General features: G+C 41.9%; 1 protein-coding gene across 4 annotated transcripts; it reads right to left on the minus strand.

The window, feature by feature from the left end:
* Positions 1-1,913: 1,913 nt before the first annotated feature.
* On the minus strand, positions 1,914-22,255 carry LOC308300610 (uncharacterized protein). 4 transcript variants are annotated; one of them, XR_013962842.1, is made up of 11 exons: positions 22,116-22,255; positions 20,250-20,528; positions 16,743-16,784; positions 15,022-15,063; positions 14,423-14,657; positions 13,555-13,667; positions 9,071-9,305; positions 8,117-8,229; positions 6,804-6,845; positions 5,525-6,675; positions 1,914-4,744 (listed from the first exon to the last, which is right to left on the minus strand). XR_013962842.1 is itself a non-coding variant. In XM_080744482.1 (10 exons), exons 1-10 carry the CDS (start codon positions 22,120-22,122, stop codon positions 6,392-6,394), a joined length of 1,389 nt encoding a protein of 462 aa, XP_080600608.1. In that variant the 5' UTR covers positions 22,123-22,255; the 3' UTR covers positions 1,914-6,391. The 4 variants fall into 4 exon arrangements, 3 of the variants coding, with proteins under 3 accessions (XP_080600608.1, XP_080600607.1, XP_080600606.1); XM_080744482.1 differs by having other exon boundaries at positions 1,914-6,675; positions 13,555-13,664; XM_080744481.1 differs by having other exon boundaries at positions 1,914-6,675; positions 8,117-8,226.
* Between the last annotated feature and the right edge of the window lie 405 nt (positions 22,256-22,660).

Consider the following 22,660-nt stretch of genomic DNA (forward strand, 5'->3'; position numbering starts at 1 on the left):
GGTCCGCGACCCCTAGGGGGTCCGCGGAGGTACTGCAGGGGGTCCGCGAAATTGTTGCTAAAAAAAAGTTTTTTTTTGTTGCCATTTTCCACATTTGTTAAAAAATAAATCATGATTCTATCCATTTTGAATAGCTTGAATACATGATTACTATGCAATTGACAGATTGTTGATATTATTGACATTGGATCTCAGTTAATAAGTAGTATGTTTAGAAATGGTAGTGGTATGGCCACCCTGCTCGCTATAACTTGTAGGCTACATGTTAAAAAATGTCGTAGCCCCGACCCCCCCAACCTACGAGGTGGTAGGGGGTCCCTGCTCCATCTCCCCATCAGTTTGGGGGTCCCCGGCCTGAAAACGTGGAAGACCCCAATCATATTGCCTAATTACAATGCTATTGTATTTATTTGTTTGTTTATTTGGTTGATATTAAACGTGATTTTAAATATATGAGTAATATAGCCTACCATACCTAGCCTGTTCTCTTTAGGTTTCCATGTTCGTCTCCCCCCTTTCATTTTCAACGGTAGCCTATCTGGCTTCTCAGGTTTCAAAATCCCATTTACTTCAAATTAAAAACAAAACAGCAGATCTACAAGCTCACAACACGTGTGTGGACCTTGTAGATCTGCTCACAACGCAGCCAGTTGTGAGCTTGTAGACCAGCTATTTGTGGCCATGGACATTTGAAAAGGGATTGGAGGTTACGGCCCATTACCACTGGGCCAGATAAACAGATACAAAATATCTGTCTCCATTCAAGTTGATGGTACGATACAGATAAAAAAATATCTGTGACAGACATTTGTATCTGTATCTTACCACCCACTTGAATGGAGACAGATATTTTGTATCTGTTTATCTGGCCAAGTGGGAATGGGCCTTTACAGATGGAAACATTGTGTGGAATCATGTTCGTTTTCAGGCAAGGGAAGAAGAATATAAATGGAAGGAAAGAACAAGAAAACATTCAAATATTCCTGATATGACTGCAGTGAAATATACACTTTTATACAAGCAGGTTAGATAATATTAACACTTTAAGGCAATGTTATATGAGTCAGATAAAATAGCAGCTAAATAGGATATACACATAGTAACAGACATGAGGTTGAAGGGGTGGCGGTGGGCTCAGGAGTAGAGTGGCCGCTTGGCAACCAGAAGGTTCCCAGTTCGATCCTGGGCTCCCGCAAGACTCTGAACCCCTAACTGCTCCTGATGAGCAGGTTGTTGCCTTGCATGGTTTCCTCTGCAATCGGTGTGTGAGTATGTGAGTGAATCGGTGAATGTAAAGCAAAATCTATGTATAGCACCTTGGATAAAGGCACAATATAACAGACTATTTTGTGCTATGAATATGTAAACACCAAATATCTGAAAAGAACGAACACAATCTATACTTTTCGGGGTTGTAACCGGTCTGGAGCAGAAACCACAACACGTCATGTTGTATTACTCAAAGGACTATAATTTGCCAGAAAGATCAAACCGGATTCAGTTTAACCCAAAATATTCCCCTACGCTCGAGGACATACTTTTAGGGCCTACCTAATAAACTCCTTGATGCAGAGTAGTTTTGCTTTTAAAAAATGTGTTTGGTATATATGCATCTTTTAGTCCAACTCGTAGCGACTGGCAAGACTACACTGGGCTACTCAAGCATTTTAATAGGGATTGAGGAAACAAACGGGGGGAGCCAAATCAAACCGACGCTGCTTCTTCTAGTGGTTTCCGCTTTAGGCGGAAACCAAACGGCCTGTTGTGAACGAACACCAGGCTTTCTAGGTTACGCAAAGCTAACTTTGATCAGGCGTCTCTAGCATGTTCCGTTCTTTAGTTACTGGTAGATGAATACAGCTTGGTTTCACCAACAACAGCTGTCTGAGGACAGAAACAGAGATAAATGCATGTTTGTGAAAGAGAACATCAATTTGATTATTTTATTAAATTTTCCTTCAGTGACATCACTGACATCAGGCATCAGGCACAGTAGACGTTTTCAAACTAAAAACACAGAGAAACATACTTTGAACACACTTTTACGCAGCCTTTTTCCACTGCCATGTGAATAAAACGTATTTCATCATTACTTCAACCTTACTTCATGATTTCAAACTCTAAATTTAACTTTTCAAAGTTATAATAAATAATAAACGAACCACATCAAATAATAAATCAAAATCAGTCAAAATAAATATAATATAATTGGTCATCGCCATGCTGGCTTGTGGTGGACATTTTTGCCGTCGACATACACAATGAGTTCATATAACACAAATTATTTCTACTCTGAGTTATGGGGGAACATGAGGCATTAGAACAGCGGTCCTAGTGTATTGGTTCTCATTGTGACCCCCAGGGGTCTTTGAGGGATTTCCAGGGGGTCCCTAGATATATGATAGTTAGGAAGCAAATGGACCCTTACAGTTCTGTAACTCAGAGTGTACAAATGGAAACACATTGGGTTCAATTTTTACGCTATCTGAGTTACATTAACTTTGATTTGACAATAATAGATTGGGGTCTCAGAGATAGAAATACCATTAAATGGGGGGTCCATAGCCTAATGCGTGTCAAACTGGGGGTTTGTGAAAATAAAATGGTTGGAAATCACTGCTAGAGCGGTAGAAATCTTCTCTTATGGGAGGGTCCCTGGCATATCTTTTCAAATGGGGGTCCGCCGGCAATTTGGGGGTCCTTGACATGAAAATGTTTGAGAAGCACTACCCTAGTGCACTCCTAATGTTCCATGCATAGTGTCATAAATACATTTTCTGAAGGAAACCTGGAGACCTGACATTCAGTAAATGGGTCTTGTGTGTGTAAAAAAAAACAAAATCTCAAATGTGGCATGTCTCAGACACGTTTCTTTTTTTCTTTGTTTTCCTGCGTACAGCATTTTCACAAACATGAATACATAAAATTAATAAAACTAACATACAATGGGGGAAATAAGTATTAGATACACTGTAAATTTAGCAGGTTTTCCCACTTCCAAAGAATGGAGAGGTCTGCAATTTTTATCGTATGTATACTTCAACTATGAGAGACAGAATCTAATTTTATGTTGTTACAACGTAACAACGTAAAATGTGGGTCAATAGGATGAATTAATACAGGTAATGAGTGTAGAATAGGAGGACTGCTTAAAAAATATTTGACAGTTCTGTGAGAGCCAGAATTCTTGCTGATTGGTAGGCGTGTCTAATACTTATTTCTTGCAATGAAATGCAAATTGATTATTTAAAAATCATACAATGTGATATCCTGGAATTTCTTTTTAGATTCTGTCTCTCATAGTTGAAGTATACATACGATAACAATTGCAGACCTCTCCATTCTTTGGAAGTGGGAAAACCTGCTAAATTGTCAGTGTATCTAATACTTATTTCCCCCATTGTACATACATACAATGTGTGTGAAATATTGGGAATAGTTGTATCATTCCCAATATTCCTTTTCCACTAAAGGAACCATGGTTCAAGAACCAGTGCCATTCAACTTTCTTGCAACTTTGGTTTGTTCTTGCGAAGCGGCTTGCATTTCCACCAGATTGAACCAGAGGAACCAAGGATTTGGTGGTTCCCTCGTGGAAAAGCTCACCTCTGGTTCATCCCATAGGCAGGAGAAAGAACCCGAACCGGTTCTTTGTCGGACGAAAAGCGCCCTGTGTAGCACAGTTTGGCAGAGTGTGGCACAGTGTATCTCTGGCGTGGATGCTTCTGTTTTGAGGGTGTTTGAGATGGATTATGGACCAGTTCATGAGCACCAATCAGCTAGCCTAGGCCTGTCATAAAATATTACATAATCGTCTAATCACAATTATTTGACATGATTGTCAATCGTTTCCATGTTGAAATGTTAATTATTCACATTTTCCAAAAATAGTGAAAAGCAGATGTACAAGCTCAAGATCGGCTATTTCCACCATCAATGTTCTTTTTTTAAAGGATAAAGTCAGTAAAGGCGACTCGCCCTCTCTCTATAAAGTTGTCAAACATGTCAGTCATTTCTTGGTATATTTAGCTTCTGCCATGTGCAACTTCAAAGCCTACAAAGCCAAACAGAAATGTAATTCTCAATGACAAAAACACAATTAAATAGATAATCGCAATCATTTGAGTGAGGATTAATCGTCATGTAAAATGTAAAAAATAATGGTGGCAGCACTACATACATTTTTCACCAGGTTAACATCACCAGATTCTGACTAATGGGATGATTTCGGAACAATGCCATGGCAGCGTCACACAGAGCCCAATAAACGATCCACCACATGGTTAGCAGTCAGACGACGTGGATCTCAACTAACAACAATCTCTACTCTCGCTCCTCCTCACCTCCTCTCCTCTCCTTACTAGCCTCTTCCTCCTCGCTTCTACTCTGAATCTCAATGATCTAAATTCTAAACTCTCTATCTAAGAGGGCACACCTACATATATGGTGTGTGGCTATTTTCTAAATGTTTTCCTCTTATGTTATTTTACAATTTGGCCAATGTTTTGCCATTTTTTTATATAGTTTGTTGATTAATTATGATGCAGTATTATTTTTCTTTTCTTTCTGAAGATATTAAAAAGGGTTTAAAAGTCCTTAAATTGTTACTTCACTGACAATTTTCAAAGGGCACACCAAAGGTCTGCGGCACAGTGGTTGAGAAACACTGCTCTATCTCTCCGTCTATATATTATCTAATGAGTCTATATCAACCATCTAAACTCTCAATCAACTCTCAAATTCTCTTTCAACTTTATATTTTGCTCCCCAGCAAGCACGGTCAGGACCTGGACCAATCAGTGACGTCTCCACGGTCAGGACCTGGACCAATCAGTGACGTCTCCATGGTCAGGACCTGGACCAATCAGTGACGTCTCCACGGTCAGGACCTGGACCAATCAGTGACGTCTCCACGGTCAGGACCTGGACAAATCAGTGACACGTTATTTGGAATTGCACCCGAGTTCTGGGCAAACCCCGCCCATGGAAGCTTTTGATTGGCTGAACTGGTGCTAGGGAGTTAGCTAACACTAACCCTAACCTTAACCTCAGTAAAACTAACTCAGTAACTAACCTGCCGACGGATGTGAAAACAAACGGCTCCGCCCAGACCTCGCAATTCCAAATAACGCATCAGTGACGTCTCCATGGTCAGGACCTCGACCAATCAGTAACGTCTCCACGGTCAGGACCTGGACCAATGGTCAGGACCTGGACCAATCAGTGAGTCTCCATTGGGGCCAGATCAAGTCCAACCATGACTAGTCAGATCTGGCCTAGAATATCACCTGATTTCAACCATCATAAATCCTGCCCACGAAAACGGACGCCCTGGATTAATCAGAGAGGGTCCGATAGAGGCCAGATAAATATATAAAAACTATATATAAAACTAGTCAGATATGTCCCAGGATATAACCTTACATGGTCATGTTTCAACTGGCAGTTGGGGGGGCCCCAACAGCCAGTTGTGAGTCAGGCACCAAAAGGGCTTGTGCCTGCTCTCAATCAACTCTCAGACTACTTCTCACATACTGCTGCTCAAATCGACGTCTCCTATCGTCTCTCTCGCCCGACTCGCTCTCTTTCAACTTTGTTTTATGTTTTGCCAGAGGTGGAACAAGTACTCACCAGAGGTGGAACAAGTACTCACATGTTGTACTTAAGTAAAAGTATCGATACTGTCAATATAGAAATACTCTGTTACAAGTAAATGTCCAGAATTCAAGATGTACTTAAAACAGTAAGAAAGTAAAAGTACGAAAGTAAAAGTACGAGTATTGGCATCAAAATGTACTTGATGTACTAAAAGTAAAAGTACAAAATATTTGAAAATAGCAGATCTACAAGCTCACGATGCGACACATTGTGAGCTTGTAGTGAAATAATTGTAGTGGAGTAAAAGTACAATATTTGGACCCGAAATGTGGTGGACTAGAAGTGAAAGTATTGGAAATTGGAAATACTCAAGTAAAGTACAAATGCCTCCAGATTGTACTTAAGTCCAGTAGTTAAGTAAATCTACTCAGTTACTTTCCACCACTGGTCCTATGTAGGGATGGGACGATAAGCGATATTTATTGTTTAGATCGTGGAGATTTTATTTATCGTGATATCGTCCTCCGTCATGCACTGGGACCAACTTACCTTTTATTTGCCAAGCTGCATATTCTGGTACCACTTAAATCCTTTGGTAAAAGGTACTTATAATATCCGTAATTGATACAACACGTCGCAAGGCGACGCGTTGTGAGCTTGCAGATCGGCTGTTTTTTTGGCAAATGTTCCACCCCAGGATAATGGATTTTGATTATCGCGATAATATCGTAAATCGCGATTTCTTTTGTCACAATCATCGTGACATGAAATGTTCATATCGTCCCATCCCTCGTCATACGGCCAGTCGGCCGGTTCTGAACTGGTCAGGCAGTAATCTGATCATGACGTCACGTTGATGCTCCAGCAGGGCGTTGAAAAGGAGTTCTGCTAGCGCCTTGCTGCTCACGCTGTCCAGAACCTTCCTCATGCGCGCCTGGTCCGTGGTCTCAGCGCAGACGTTGGCGGCCAGTTCAGCGTGGAACGCCCCGCGCCTGGTCAGGTCGGCCACGATGGCCCGCACGTTGGTGACGTTCTGGACCAACGCCCCCCGGTTCTTTTTGAAGAAGTCCCGTTTGTCTGTACGCAAAACGAAGCACAACGCACGGCAGTACATAAGATGTCTGAAGATGGTGAAGTTGATAAAAAAAAACAATGTGTATATGATATGGAATAAAGGATATCATGTGAAGAGAGTGGATCTGTACCTGGAAGAGAAATGCCGTCCGTGACCCTTGGTTCAGGAGGTCCTGTGGAAGAGAGAAGTGAACTTTAGCCTGTATCAAAGTCTTCTCATTTTCTTTGAGGATTCTTAGAGTAACTAACTTTAGCATTCACCAGCGTCGGCACGTTAGCATTTCACCAGGTTAGCATTCACCAGCGTTAAGGCCCTTTTCCACCGGCAGCGATAACGATGACGATAGCCATAAAATATCACAGCGATAATTATGCCTTCACATTGATGTCCGATAAAGTTATCGGACATCAATGTGAAGAGGCGCCAATTAACAGCCGCTCGCGCAGAGCGCATCGCGAGCTGTTTGTCAGAGACCCAGTTCCATATCACTGTGATCTTAACCACATCGTTGTTGATCCTAACGATGTAGTTGTCGGCTATCGTTGTCTTTATCGGTGTTGGGTGGATGCTGCCGATCCACTTCAATTGAAAACCCACTTTTTTAAATAGTTATCGTCATCGTTATCGCTGCCGGTGGAAAAGAGCCTTTACTTTGACTGAGATTAGGTCGAACTCCTGTTGGGTCGAACAGCGCCGGCAGGATAGATAATCCGCGAGCCTCGGCAGGTTAGATAATCACCCGCGTCACGGTTACTTAGGTTAGGTTTAGGGTTAGAGTTAGGCATAGTTTTACTGAGGTTAGGATTAGGGTTTGGGTTAGAGTTTGGTGGTCGATCCAAAGGGTGTTCGACCTAATGACATGTTACCGGGAGGGTTAAGGTTAGGTTTAGGTGGTAAGTGGGGAACATAGAACCTGGGGAACATAGGGAGGACCCCCATTTTTGGAGTGGAACTCCCTCAAGGATGACACTGCAGGGCTTGGTCAAGGCAAGGTTGCCTACAGTATAAGCTATTAGCAGACAGCATACACGCTCACAGCGAGCTTGTAGATCTGCTATTTATTTGAAAAATCTTTGAATGTATACCTATATTGTTAAAGACACAATAAGCCCTAACCCTAACCCTAACCAAATACTTTATTACTATTTACAATAACACGTACAAGCCCCCATTAGTCATATCTGCCCATGAAAGATCGCGGTGCATCTTGGGAATGGGCTTGTTTTGTCTAAAAAGTCATATTTAGCCACTTGTACGCATGCCCTCACCCACTGAGATCAAACTCGTTAAAACCGATAGAAAGCAGTAAATAAGAACATTCTAACACTCATCTTTTCTTTTCTCTGTTTACAATCTAATATATGAACCCTTGTTGTCCGTTAAATTAAAATAAATGTTCAATTACTCAATGTGAATCTCCATTTATAGTCAAACAGCACTCACTTGGGATGGGTTCAGCTGCTGCTCTGGGCTGTGCTGCACTTGGTCGTGTAGAATACTGAGGATGTCTGCTGTGTGATGATACACTGAGTGGAGTAGAAGACTGAGGATGCCTGCTGTGAGAGGAAATATAAGTTTGATGTGTGTTATGTGGTGTAATGCTTTTACAGTACCTGGCATAGTGGCATGAACGAGTTGAGGGTTAATGTCATGTGATGGGAGGTCTGGGCATGGGAGACCCAATAATGTGTGTGCCTGGGAAATACCCAGGGAGTTGCAAATAAGCGACCTCTTGTTGACACGCTGTATGTTGTACTCCTGACAGTAAACAGTCCTATTGTAAGCTCAAGTAGTTTTCATTGCCTCTAAGTGATTACACAACACTGTGAATAAATCTACCAACCCTAAATATTATACTGTACTACTGCTTAGGATCAAACATTAGTCAGTAACTTATTCAAAGCTTATGAACAATACATGACAAGAAAACAGATACAAACTCCAGAAGACATGTTTGTCCCTTGAATATCACCTTGCGTGAAATTAACACCATGAAAAACTAAAAACGAATACATTAAAAAAATTACAAATAAATGAGAAAAAAAAGAAAAGAAAAAAACTACATCCCTGTCATAATAATTAAAATCCAGGGGAGAACAAAATATATATTTTTGTAAAGTGTGGTGGATCTCTTGGGAATTGAGAAAAGGGATACATTAGAATGCTAATACTTAAAGCACCATGGCCTGAGAAGGTACATTATTTTGAACCTAGTCTTGCGTGGCCAGACTGTTGAGTACCGGTTAAAGCGGATGTGACGCTCCCTTGGTGCAGTAGCGATAACAAGTACTACTGGAAGGGAAGCATTATGTCTCCTTTCAATATTTTTTGGGGCGTTATTTCAAATGTTTTCTTAAACTATAAACGCATAACAGGAAAATGTTTTGAATTACTTACAGATCACTGCAAAGGAACGGCTCCTGTTCCTCGAGAGCTTTGTAGAACATGTCTCTGGATGCGCTGGAGTTCAGGTGTCTACGGAGTTCCCTCATCTTCTCCTGAGAGGTGGGCTTAGACGAGACCCTCTGGAAGGCCTCTGTGTTGATGACCCCCTTCTCAAGGAGAAGATCCAGGATGGGTGCCACCATCGTCACTCTCTCCACCAAGGTGGCCCAGTGCCGGTCAATAAAGTCTGGAGATAAGGGGAATGAAAATGGACATGTATATTTGCATATTACATGTATTTTGTCGTTGTCGGGTGAAAACCTTGTATGTCCAAAACCGTTTGTTTTGCATTTATCATTTTAAAAATGATTTAAACTAGTGAAAACAGCCGATCTACAAGCACACAACGCCTCGCACCGCGAGGCGTTGTGTGCTTGCAGATCTGCTGTTTTCACTACTTTTGTGCGACCGCCTTGTATGATGAAGCAGGGCTTTACTTTACGAAAGAACTTGTCTCATATCTCCCAGAATTTGAAACTGGGAGACATGAGGTTTCCACTCGACAACAACGATTTACATATTTAAACTAGAACTGCACTCTGCCGAGGTGCCAACTTGCGCCTTGTGCACAAGTAGGCCATGTATGACCTACTTGTGCGCCAGCAGAGCGCGCCATGAGGTGCGCTCACCACTGGCATCACCAGGAATACTGGTCCCTCATTGGCTGTTAATGATGACATTTGCCAGAAATATTTTTCATTGCGTTTTGGAAATCCAAAATCTTCAAAAGCATTTTTCAGGCCAAGGAGAGAGAGAAGAGAGTGACAGTTGCGAAAAGTTGGGAAAAATCAACCCTGATCCGAAAATAAATACGAAACAGCCGGCAGTGTGCAGATGGGGGTCAGCGGCGAAATACATATTATTTTGGGGGTCCTTAAAGACAAATAGTTTGAGAATCATTCATATAGGCCGATTGTACTAACAGTTTTCTGGAAAAAAAGATCCTATGTTGCTATGTCAGTGTTTCTCAAACTTTGTCATGTCAAGGACCCCCAACATGATATGTATTTGGCCGCGGACCCCCATCTCAAAGCATTTTGTTCCAGGGACCACCAGAAGCAAAGACAAGACCTAAGCTAGAATATCTATTATGCATCTAGCTTTAAAAAAAAAGGAGAAGCTTTTTTTGTTCCGTTACGAGGTGTCAGGTGACGTGCCAGTAAGAGCCGCTCACTCGTCTCGTCCCGGACGACAAAGTGGACACGGACGGAGATGATGTGTGAGCGGCGAGAGCTGATGTGAGAGTGCTGATGAGTGAGCGGGAGCTGGCGAGTGAGGACGGGAAGCTAGTGATTGAGGACGGGCTATGAGGAAGACGAACGGACGGGAAGACATTCTCACCCCCACTGCGTCTCACGCAGTTACTGAGGTTAAGGTTAGGGTTTGGGTTAGGGTTAGGCATAGTTTTACTGAGGTTAAGGTTAGGGTTTGGGTTAGGGTTAGGCATAGTTTTACTGAGGTTAAGGTTAGGGGTTGGGTTAGGGTTAGGCATAGTTTTACTGAGGTTAAGGTTAGGGTTTGGGTTAGGCATAGTTTTACTGAGGTTAAGGTTAGGGTTAGGTGGTCGTTAGAATCCACGTTGTCAAAGATAAAAGCACAAAAAAAAGTAGGCTTCGTTAGACAGGTTTCGCTAGCTCCGTCGGTAGGGCAGCATGGCTATGATCACTACGGCCGGGGTTCACTTCCCATCCAGGGAGCTAAATATTCGAGTCAATATGTGTCATGCGCACAACACTCGTCCACCGTCTGTCGCCTCATCCGGACGGGGACGAGGAGAAAGAGCGGCTGCCTCTCTGACGTGCAGGGGAGTCAGGAAATAATTGTTTCCCAAGCACTGGGTCGGGACCCATTTGTGGGTCACGGAAAAAAAATGTTATGGGTCCCTTTATCCCTAAATTGTGTTTTGAATTATTATCATTTCAAAACATTTTCAGAAAACATTCCCAAAAAAGCAAAGTCTTTCATTAATTAAAATCAAATGCAATTCATTTTTCCAAATCTATGAAATTCCATAAATTAGAAAAGAAATGTTTAAGAGATAGAGAGTTGTGAGCTTGTAGATCTGCTGTTTTCACTAGTTTGGGTGCCGGGCAAACGTCAAATTAATTTCTCTTTTGGGTCTCGAGCTAAAAAGGTTTGGGAACTCGTACTGTGGCAAGTTTTTTAAAGGACAACTTTGTCTTTTTAATAACAAGGGTTCATATTTTAGATTGTAATTTGAAAAATCTTAATCGGAAATGTGTGCAACTCTCTGAATGTATACCTATATTTTTTAAAGACGCAATAAGCCACCAATTTTCTTTATTACTATTTACAGCAGGGCTACTCAACTTAAGATGGCTCAGGGGCCACTCAGCAAAATGCCAAAAGTCAAAGGGCCGCAAGCTAAAAATGACGGTCCCATTTTGAACGTTTACAATGATTTTGTCTAATAATTTGTCTAATAATTAAGGAAACAGACAGAAAACAGCCACATTTTGGGTCTAACAACCCAACTGCTGCTATTGTAGAATTGTTTGATTACTAATCATATAGTAGGCCTATATCATTATTAGTACATGTCTTCAACTGGGGGTTAGGGACCCCAATCCTCAGGTTATTACAGGGGGGGCTGCCAAATATTTGTGTGATACAGTTTTATATAATAGCCTACAGTAGGCTATAATAACTAGCCTACAGTGAGGGTCCCTGCTTTATATCTCTCTCAACTAAGGGGTCCTTCACCTGAAAAACAACTCCCTGGTTTGTTATATTATAATAATATCCAAGATTATGCCATTTTAGCCAAAAACATAGACCTACAAGCTCACAGTGCGTCGCATCCACGACGCGTTGTGAGCTTGTAGGTCTCCTATTTTAGGTGCGACACCCTTGTACTGCTAAGTATAAATTAGGCTTCTTTCCCAGAACAGAACAGCAGCAGAGAAAGAGGGAGTTGCACCATTGCATCAACACTCAACAGGAAAGTTGTAAAACAGTGAAAACTACTTTGTTTTAAACGCAAGTAGTAGTCCTACAACACCCAGCAACATTGTTGTTTTGTGTGTGCAGATATAGCGCAGAAGCTTTCTTTAACAAAATGATCTCAATCAATACCGTCGGAGATTCGCCAAGAATCGGCCGTTGATTACACTCAGCTGTGCTACTCTGTGACAACAATCAGCGCAGCGGACAATCATGGATGTTATTATAACGCTAATTACTGTACTGCTAATCTTGCATTTTTAACCTGTGCGGCTGCTGCTGCATAGCTAGTTCGTCTGTGTGCACTTCTGCACTGTCTGCCTGCCTGCAGAATGAATGTCCGAGAGTGCTGTCACTGTGGCGACCTGCGTTAAAGATTGGCTTTTGGGGAGGGGGCTGAGATGGTGCATTCAATGTGCCTCGGAAACATAGGATAGAATGAAATACTACATGAAAAAAACGATACAGCCGTGGAGTTTACCGATCCAGACACTCAGCGAAATGAGCGAATGATACATCATGATTTCAGCCGTCAATTTGTACCGATACACACTGAGAAATGCTGCGTTCACTCGATAGAAAAACTATATTTTTATTAGATCATGACGGGCCGCACAGACATGCGGAAAGGGCCGCATGCGGCCCGCGGGCCGCGGGTTGAGTAGCGCTAACACTACAAGATTGTGCTGCATCTTGGGAATGGGCTTGTTGTGTCTAAACATACATATTTACAGTAGCCACTTGTATGCATGCCAACCCACTGAAATCAAACTCGTTAAAATCGCTAAAACAATAGAAAGCAGTAAATGAAAATATTTGAACACTCATCTTTTCTTTTCTCTAATCTAAAATATGAACCCTATGAAGAAGAAAAAAAGTTGTCCTTTAAATAGAAATAAATGTTCAGTGACTGAAAAAAATTACTCAATGTGAATCTCCATTTATAGTCAAACAGCACTCACGGGACCGTACCTATGTTCCCCAGGTTCTATGTTCCCCACTTAAGCCCACAAAAAAGGTTCTATGTTCCCCGCTCAACTTAAAAAAGGTTCTATGTTCCCCACTTATCCAAAAATGCAGGAAACATTCTAGAATACTAGTGGGACAGGGGGCACTTCTGGACACCATACTTTTGTTATGTCTGGGCATCTGGACGAGTGGGCACCTGAACATCTGGGCAATAGGGATGTGGGCATTTGGACGAGTGGGCACATAGACGAGTGGGAACTTAGGGGTGGAGATATCTGGACACCTGGGCAAGATGTCCCACCATTTCCTGAATTTGAGTGGGCAACATACATTTTTTTGTGGGGAACATACAGTAGATCCTGTTTTTGGTTGAGAGGGGAATATAGAACCTTTTTTGTGGGGAGGGTGGGTGGGGAACATAGAACCTGAGGAACATAGAACCTTTTTGGAGGGTAAGTGGGGAACATAGAACCTGGGGAACATAGGGTGGACCCCGCACTGACCTGGGATGGGTTCAGCTGCTGCTCTGGGCTGTGCTGCACTTGGTTGTGTAGAATACTGAGGATGTCTGTTGTGTGATGATACACTGAGTGGAGCAGAAGACTGAGGAGACCTGCTGAGAGAGGAAATATATGTTTTACTATCCGTGTGTACTAGTGTGGTGTAATGCTATTACACTACCTGGCATAGTGGCATGAACCATTTACGGGCACACACATTATTGGGTCTCCCATGCCCGGGCATGGGAGACCCAATAATGTGTGTGCCCGGGAAATACCCAGGGATGAATGAATGAATGAAACTGTATTTGTCATCTTTGCATAAACAAGTTACAAACAAGATAGGTCTTTGAGGATGCTGTTGGCCTTCCTGAGACAGCGGAAGCTGTACAGGTCGGCCAGGGAGGGGGAGGGGAGTTATGCAAATAAGCGACCTCTTGTTGACACAGTGTATTTTGTACTCCTGACTATTGCACTCAGTAAACTTATTGCAAGCTCAAGTAGTTTTCATGCTAAAATCTACCAACCCTAAATATTATACTGTATCACTGGTTATTTCAAATGTTTTCTTAAACTATAAACGCATAACAGGAATATGCCGCTTGAACGACTATCTGTGCTAGGGTGCTTCTGTTATGTTTCCAATCGGACTACAGTTCATTATAATGACTCTGTGTGCTAGTGTGCTTCTGTTATTATGTTTAAAATGGGACTACAGTTCCGTGCAGCAGTGGCTACTTCCAATACTCGCCGTTCAGGAGCTGTCGTTCCAGACTCTATATAGCATTCAGATTGTGGAATAGTTGTCTACGTGAGACTATTTTGAACCTTAGCCAACCTTTGAAACCGGAAAATGTTTTGAATTACTTACAGATCATCGTAAAGGAACGGCTCCAGTTCCTGGAGGGCTTTGTAGAACATGTCTCTGGATGCGCTGGAGTTCAGGTATCTACGGAGTTCCCTCATCTTCTCCTGAGAGGTGCGCTTAGACAGGACCCTCTGGAAGGCCTCTGTGGTGATGACCCCCTCGTCAAGGAGAAGATCCAGGATGGACTCCACCATCCTCACACTCTCCACCAAGGTGGCCCAGTGCCGGTCAATGAAGTCTGGAGATAAGGGGAATGAAAATGGACATGTATATTCGCATATTACCTGTATTTACATATTTAAACTACTGCACTCTGTCGAGGTGCCAACTTGCGACTTGTGCACAAGTACTTGTGCTCAAGTGGTGAGGCACGCTCACCAATGGCATTACCACTGGCGATGCCAGTGACATCACCACTGGCATCACCAGGAATGCTGGTCCCTCATTGGCTGTTAATGATGACGTTGCCAGAAATGTTGGTCCCTGATTGGGCTAGTACAGACTTCTGCCTCGACGTTGCACTTGCAAGCTGTGCAAGGGCAACAAAAATACTCTGTTTTTGTAAAATAATTATGGATATCTTATGAAGAGAGGGTCTGTACCTGCAACAGAAAGGCTGTCTGTGACCCTTGGTTCAGGAGGTCCTGTGGAAGAGAGAAGTGAAACCCTGTATTAAAATGTTCTCATTTACATTTTCAAGAGGTGGTGCCATAGTTTTGTACTTTTACTGTTTTGTATGTGTCTTTGATGTTAATATTATGTAACGGAGGTGATCCGAACCTCCCCACCCGGCTTCAAACCCGGGTCTCCCGTGTGAAAGTCCAATATCTTAACCACTAGACTGAAGAGACATCTCTTCTGTCCGGGGGAGATACTAGACTTTTTGAGGCTTCAAGGCTGGGGCTGCGACTCTCTCTGCCACACTCACCCCCCTTTGACCTCCTCCTACGGGGAAGCCCGGATCCGGGTCACGGCACCAATGTAACAGAGGTGATCCGAACCTCCCACCCGGCTTCGTGTGAAAGTCCAATATCTTAACCACTTCATCTCTTTGGTCCGGGGGAGATACTAGACTTTTTGAGGCTTCAAGGCTGGGGCTGCGACTCTCTCCGCCACAATTACTCTAATGGACCACCGGGGTGGGGGCGGGACACCTGACCGGATACGCATTAGCTTCAATGTAAACAGTAGCAGACAGAGCTCAGCGATGGAAAGGTCTTTTTTCAATCGGATTTTTTTTTTAATTTGAAAGCTGTGATCGGGTCTACACTCGCCTGGTACATGATCCGTGCACAGATGGTGCACGATGTGCACGCACGTCCCCACGTTAAGGACAACGCGGCAATTCACCCCTTCAGTCAATGTTTAAAAGACGGTAAATGAGTTAACTCGTTCTGTACACTTTTTTGGAAAAAAAATCTTCCTCCTAGTATAATCATAATACCTGATCATCATGTTTTAGGAGAGAAAAAAAATCGTGGCACCCCATCTTTAACCCAAGACCCAGAATTATTTTACACTGAAAAACAGCAGATCTACAAGCTTGTTGCGGAAAACCATGGAAATGTGTGCAAATCTTAGAATATATAATTTTCAAAGCAAACCTTTGTAACTCAAATCCTTGCTACTGGGAGTCCCTGGGACAACATATTTTGAGATGGGGGTCCGTGGACAAATATCTATAATTCCGGGGGTCCGCGGACATGACAAAGTTTGAGAACCACTGACATAGGCCGATTCTATAAATGTCTTCTAAATCATAACAGTTTTCTGAATAAAATGTATGTTGCTATATCAGAGGTAGAGTTCTCAAGGGGCCTGAAAATTAAGGCCCGGTCCTAACTGGGCCGGCCCGATGCCCTACCCGGCCACGACTAGTTAGCATACATTTTAGGCCCTACCCGGCCCGAAAACAGTGGGTCGGGTCGGGTATGGTCGGGTTTGGAAAGAATTTTGTAATGAAATAATAATAAAAAAATATTATATGTTTTCATTGAGCCCAAGGCCCTACCCAGCCTGACTAATTAGCATACATTTTAGGCCCTACCCTACCCTAAATGTCGGGTCGGGTTCGGGTATGGTCGGGTTCGGGCAGAATTTGAGAACTCTAATCAGAAGGTTCTCAAACTTTGTCATGTCAAGGACCCCCAAAATGATATGTATTTGGCCGCGGACCCCCATCTCAAAACATTTTGTTCCAGCCAGGGACCACCAGAAGCAAAGATATGAGTCAAGCCCTAAACTAGAATATCTATTCTGCATCTAGCTTAGGGCCTCAGACCAGTTGGGAAACCCGCACACGCAGAAGAGAGTGGTTCTGTACCTGGAACTGAAAGGCTGTATGTGACCCTTGGTTCAGGAGGTCCTGTGGAAGAGAGAAGTGAACGCCTGTATTAAAGTGTTCTCATTTACATTTTCATAATTCCTAAAAAAAAGGAGAAGCTTTTGTTGTTCCGTTACGAGGTGTCAGGTGATGTGCAGGGGAATCAGGAAATAACTGTTTCCCAAGCATTGGGTCGGGACCCATTTGTGGGTCACGGACACATAAGTTATGGGGTCCCTTTAGCCCTAAATTTTGTTTGGAATTATTATCATTTCAAAACATTTTCAGAAAAACATTTCCAAAAAAGCAAAGTCTTTCATGAATTAAAAACAACTGCAATTATTTCTTTTTCCAAATCTATGAAATTCCATAAATTAGAAAATAAATGTTTAAGAGATAGTGGAAAATAGCCGATCTACAAGCTCACAACGCAACACAAAGCAACGAGTTGTGAGCTTGTAGATCTGCTGTTTTCACTAGTTCGGGTCCCGGGCAAACGTCAAATTAATGTCTCTTTTGGGTCTCAACTAAAAAGGTTTGGGAACTCGTCCTGTGGCAGGCAACGAGTTTTTTAAAGGACAACTTTGTCTTTTTTTTTTATAATAAGGGTTCATGTTTTAGATAGTAATTAGTGAAAAGAAGAAGAATTCTGATTTCAGTGGGTGGTTGGCATGCGTACAAGTGGCCAAATATGTATTTTTCAAATATGTCGGTTTCTTTATTTCTATTCACAGTGACACTACCAGCCCCCATAAGTCACATATGCCCATGAAAGATTGTGGTGCATCTTGGGAATGGGCTTATTGTGTCTAAAAATACATATTTACTTATGCATGCACCCACCCACTGAAATCAACATCGTTACAATTCCTAAAATGATGGAAACAGTAAACGAAAACATTTTAACACTCATCTTTTCTTTTCTAAAATATGAACCCTTGTTGTAAAAAAAAACAATGTTGTCCTTTATTAAAATCTGTGTGTAATGTTGTAAGCAACAGCTGACCAAATAACATGACAATGTCATAACTGAGAGACATCAAATCAAAACTATTCATACTTTCAATGAATCATGCAGTCCAACAAAGCACCACCTAGGGGTGGATATTGGCAAGAATCTTGCGATGCAATATCCCACTGAGCACAAAACCTGATTTATACGTCTAGTCTATATCAAGACCTAATTTCACCGGTCTATTTTTGGTCTTTCTTTAGACCAATTCTAGCTGATCGAATTATATGCATTATTCCATACTTGTTGCTTATAAAAAACAGCTTTAATTTGCACTCTTGATTGTCAAATATTGGACTAAATGCTTTTTAAGAGGTATTGGTATTAAAATAGTTTGTTTAGTTTTAGCCGTCATTTGGCGTTTTCACTTGAACCATATATCAACGTTTTGATGAAAACCATTTTTAGACCATAACGTATTTTTCCATTTTTATCTTGTTGTTCTTTATTGGATGCTATAGGTTGAAATGAGTGTATCTCTCGATTATACCTTAATAATGGCAGTTTGCACCCACTGAGCAGTTTGCTGTCTAAGACTCGTTTAAAAGACGTCTGATAGACCTTAGTCCTTTGAAAAGGCTAAGTGTTAAATAAAGGCATTTCGCACTTATCCCGCGATGCTCGGCTGGTGGTCAGTACCTTAAACATAAAAAATAATTGTGATCCACACTATCAGACTTTACATATATTTGATGTGCAAACACACACTCCCCAAACCATGCACTGCCCCCACCCTTATTCAATGAATATTGAATAATATAAAATCATTTTAATAGCTATTCATGAGGTTAGTTTGCTCTATCAACAAACATGCACTAACCCAAAACGAACAGCGGGGGGCAGTCAACTACTAATAGTCCTGGAAAACATTACAAATTGAAGCAGTTGCCGTGGTCCAGCGGTAGCGCGCAATTTTCATTAACAGGACTTCCCAAGTTCGAACCCCGACAACTCACTGTGTCAAAAAATAACGGCTGAATGCATTACAAATTCGATCGGTTATGGTGGTCCAGGTAGGATACAGCTCTCAGAAGCAAGAAATAGTTATTTTAAACCCTGCTGGCTGCCATAATTTTTCACTACTTTCGCCGGCCGCTAACGGCTAAATGAAGATGTTTAAATCACATAGAAACAACGTCTGGGTTAAATCATTTAGACTCCCAGGAAACCACATTCAAACCTGACGTCAGGTTACGGATAAGATGTCAAATGAACGTGATTTAACCCTTAAATTGCTGAAAGGGATGTATCACAATGCTTGGGTCACGATGCAATAGTATCACGATATATTGCGAATCTTTGCGATACGATGCTATTGCGATACTATTGCGATCAGCTTTAAAAGCTGAGAGCGCTGCTCTAATGTTGTTTTCGTCGTTCGCAGCCATTTTGTCGAGAACCGTGGGAAGGGGAAGTAGCTACTATAGTACACTCCGCTCAGGACCGGACTTCTACCATTGGTTCCTATGCATGGGAGCATATTTTATTTTCCTCAAAGTATCGCGATACTACGGCCTGAAGTATCGATACAGTATTGGCAAATAAACCATCGCAATGTATTGCCATATCGGTTATACTGCCCACCCCTTCACCCACCCGGCACTTTCTTTTTGAGCGGTGGTCACACCGTCTCCTATACGTGGCCGTGTGTGTGGGTATGCGTCCGTCCGTCCGTCCATCCGTGTCTGTCTGTCTGTATGTAGCCTGCAGTACCTTTTCTGACCACACATGTTAATGGGGTATTTCACTTTCAAAAAAACTTTTGGTAATTCTATCATCTAATCAGGCTTTTATGAACACCCTGAACAGTTTTTAATTAGCTTGATTGAATATTTAGATATTTGATGTAAATGTTACCAGGCCCTCCAGGCCCAGGGCCTCTCCCCACAAACACCCATTGTAACTTCAAACTTCATTTTAACCATGATAGATTCATTAAAAACACACATTATTTTTTGTGGTGACTCATACTACCCTCCTAATATGTGAGCAGGCTGTGTTTTTTCGATAACATTTTTCATTTATTTTTAATAATTATTTTTTTGTATTTCATTTTTTCCATTTTTCCAAATAATTATTAAAAATAAATGAAAAAAGTTATCGAAAAAACCTGCTCACGTATTAGGAAGGTATTATGAGTCAACAGAAACAATAATGTGTGTTTTTAATGAATCTATCATGGATAAAATGGAGTTTGAAGTTACAATGGGTTTGTATGTGGAGAGAAGCCCTACCACTGCTCCCTGTTGAAAGTGGAATATCCCTTTAAGGGAGGGGCGCTGTTGTTCAGGTCAGGCACACACACACACACAGGCATGCGCGCACACACACACACACACACACACACACACACACACACACACACACACACACACACACACACACACACACACACACACACACACACACACACACACACACACACACACACACACACACACACACACACACACGCAGCCTCCACCGCTCAGTTCACACGAGTGTGATTTTTTTACCTGACCAAGAGAAGGTGTCAAACGAAGGCGTCGGTATTTCCATCATGACATCGTTTTGATGCTTCAGCAGGGCGTTGAACAGCAGCTCTGCTAAGGCCTTGCTGCTCACAAAGTCCAGGATCCTCCTCATGCGATCCTGGTCCGTTTTCTGTGCCCAGACGATGGCGGCCGATTCGCCGTTCAAGCCCCCGCACCCGACCAGCTCGTCAACGATGGCATCCACGTTCTTCACGTTTCTGACCAAAGTCCCCCGATTCTTGATGAGGAAATCCCTTTTGTCTTTACACAAAACAAAAGGATAGCATGCTGTCACAATTATTACACAATCGTCTAAACGCAATTATTTATCGCAATTATTTTGCATAATCGTCATAATCGTTGAGACATGTTAATATAGTTTCAAACACTTTCAAAAAGTAGTGGAAATAGCAGATCTACAAGCTCACAACGCGTCGCGGTGCGACGCGTTGTGAGCTTGTTGATCAGCTATTTCCACTATCAATGTTCTTTTTTAAGTATAAAGTTGTCAAATATGTCAGTCATTTCTTTGTATATGTAGGTTATGTGTCATATCTACCATGTGCAACTTCAAAGCCTACAAGCCAAACAGAAATGTAATTGTCAACGACAAATACGCAATTAAATCGTTAATCGCAATTATTTGAGTGAAAATTAATCGCCATGTAAAATGTCATAATCGTGGCAGCCCTATGAATAAGATGTCTTGTACGTGATTATTATTATAAAGCAGACTGAGGGTCGTGCTTGGTCTTCCTCCTCGGACCAACCTCACCGATCATCACCACGAAAGCGTGGGGTGGCTCAAAGTAGCTGACAGAGTACAGCATCTTGCAGTGGGTCTGGTGTACAAGATACAGTCACCTCCAAGATACCCATGTACCTGACAAACTACTTCTTAAAGGTCAAGGATGTTCACGAACACCAGAGGCAGCTCCACTAATCATGTTCAACCCAGATTTAACATTAAACTAGGCTCTAATTCGTTCTCCTGCAATAGACCAACTTCCACATTACAAGCCTTATTAAGGAGAGCAAATCCCTAGGCTCCTTCAAAATTGGTCTGAAAGTCACCTTCGGGTGCCTGCTAGTGCTACTCAAGACTTGTAAATAGACTAAGACCCTGTCTGTTGTTTTTATCGCCCTGTTTTTTATTATTTTCTTTTCTGCTTTTGTTACTGATGTAATCCTATGCAAAGTGCTCTGCTCTATCCGTCTGTCTTTCAATGTTTTATGCAGTAGCCTAGATGCCGATGCTTATCTAGGCTACAGACACCAATAGCCTACTCACACATGGAGCATGACATGATGCATGAGTCGGCTTGGCTTGGTAAAGGTGTGAATGTGGGGTTATATAAGGCCAGTGTATTTGTTATCTGGCCAAGTGTCTCACTGGGTGCACTATACGTCATTCCCACTGGGAGCACGCGCAGTAACGGACAAAAGTTCACTCCCAGTCCCACCACAATCCATTGTCTTCGTAATGTAATGTAATGAGTGAATCAACATGTTTTAGAGTTGAAAACGAGCTATATTGAAAGATGATCAACGCATCAACCTCAACTGTAAAACCCCAAATAACATTAGTGTTCTGTTTCCAACGTGGACAGTTTGGACACCATATCCATTGTCTTCATTATAGGATGTAACGAGTGAATTAACACTGATCTACAAGCGAGGCGCTGTGAGTTTGTGGCCGCTGTAACTTCTAACTCAATGTTCGGGTTTAGGTTTAAGCCTCTCTCTGAGCCGTTATAACCGACAGTTAACCTCTCGCCACCACTAGGCTTTACTCTATGACTGTGCAGTTTACGCATAACGGTTGAACTTTAAGGTCTACTTACTTACCCTCCATTCTGGAAGATCTTTCAGCTCAAAGGTCTTCTTCTCCTCCTCGGTTCGGTTGAGGTTTTAAAACACATGGAATTAAAGTAAACATAGTGATGATGGTTCTTTGTTTCTTCTCTCTGTTAGAATTCTTATCTATCTTAAACAAACAGCGTTCGCTTGGCAACACTAAGACTTCCGGTCGGGGGCAACGGATCTGTCTCTTCAGAATAAGAGTGTCCCTGAACTATTGATTTTCACATGATTTGCACATTAAAAATAAAAAATAAAAAATAATATATATATATATATATATATATATGTATATATATATACATACAAATTAAGCATAAAATCCAGATTTGTTTAGATTTTAAACGAAGCCATTCATCTCAAATTATCTACGTTTCTGTGTAAAAATAGATGTTTTAAAAGAGTAGTTCACCCCCAAATGTCGCATTCCTAAGACAAAAATAAAATAAAATACAAATTAAGCATTTAAAATCCAGATTTGTTTAGATTTTAAACGAAGCCATATGTCTTTGGAATGCGACAAATACAAAAAC

The sequence above is a fragment of the Nannobrachium achirus genome (genome assembly GCF_963921795.1).
Source record: "Nannobrachium achirus genome assembly, chromosome: 16".
NCBI lineage: Eukaryota > Metazoa > Chordata > Actinopteri > Myctophiformes > Myctophidae > Nannobrachium > Nannobrachium achirus.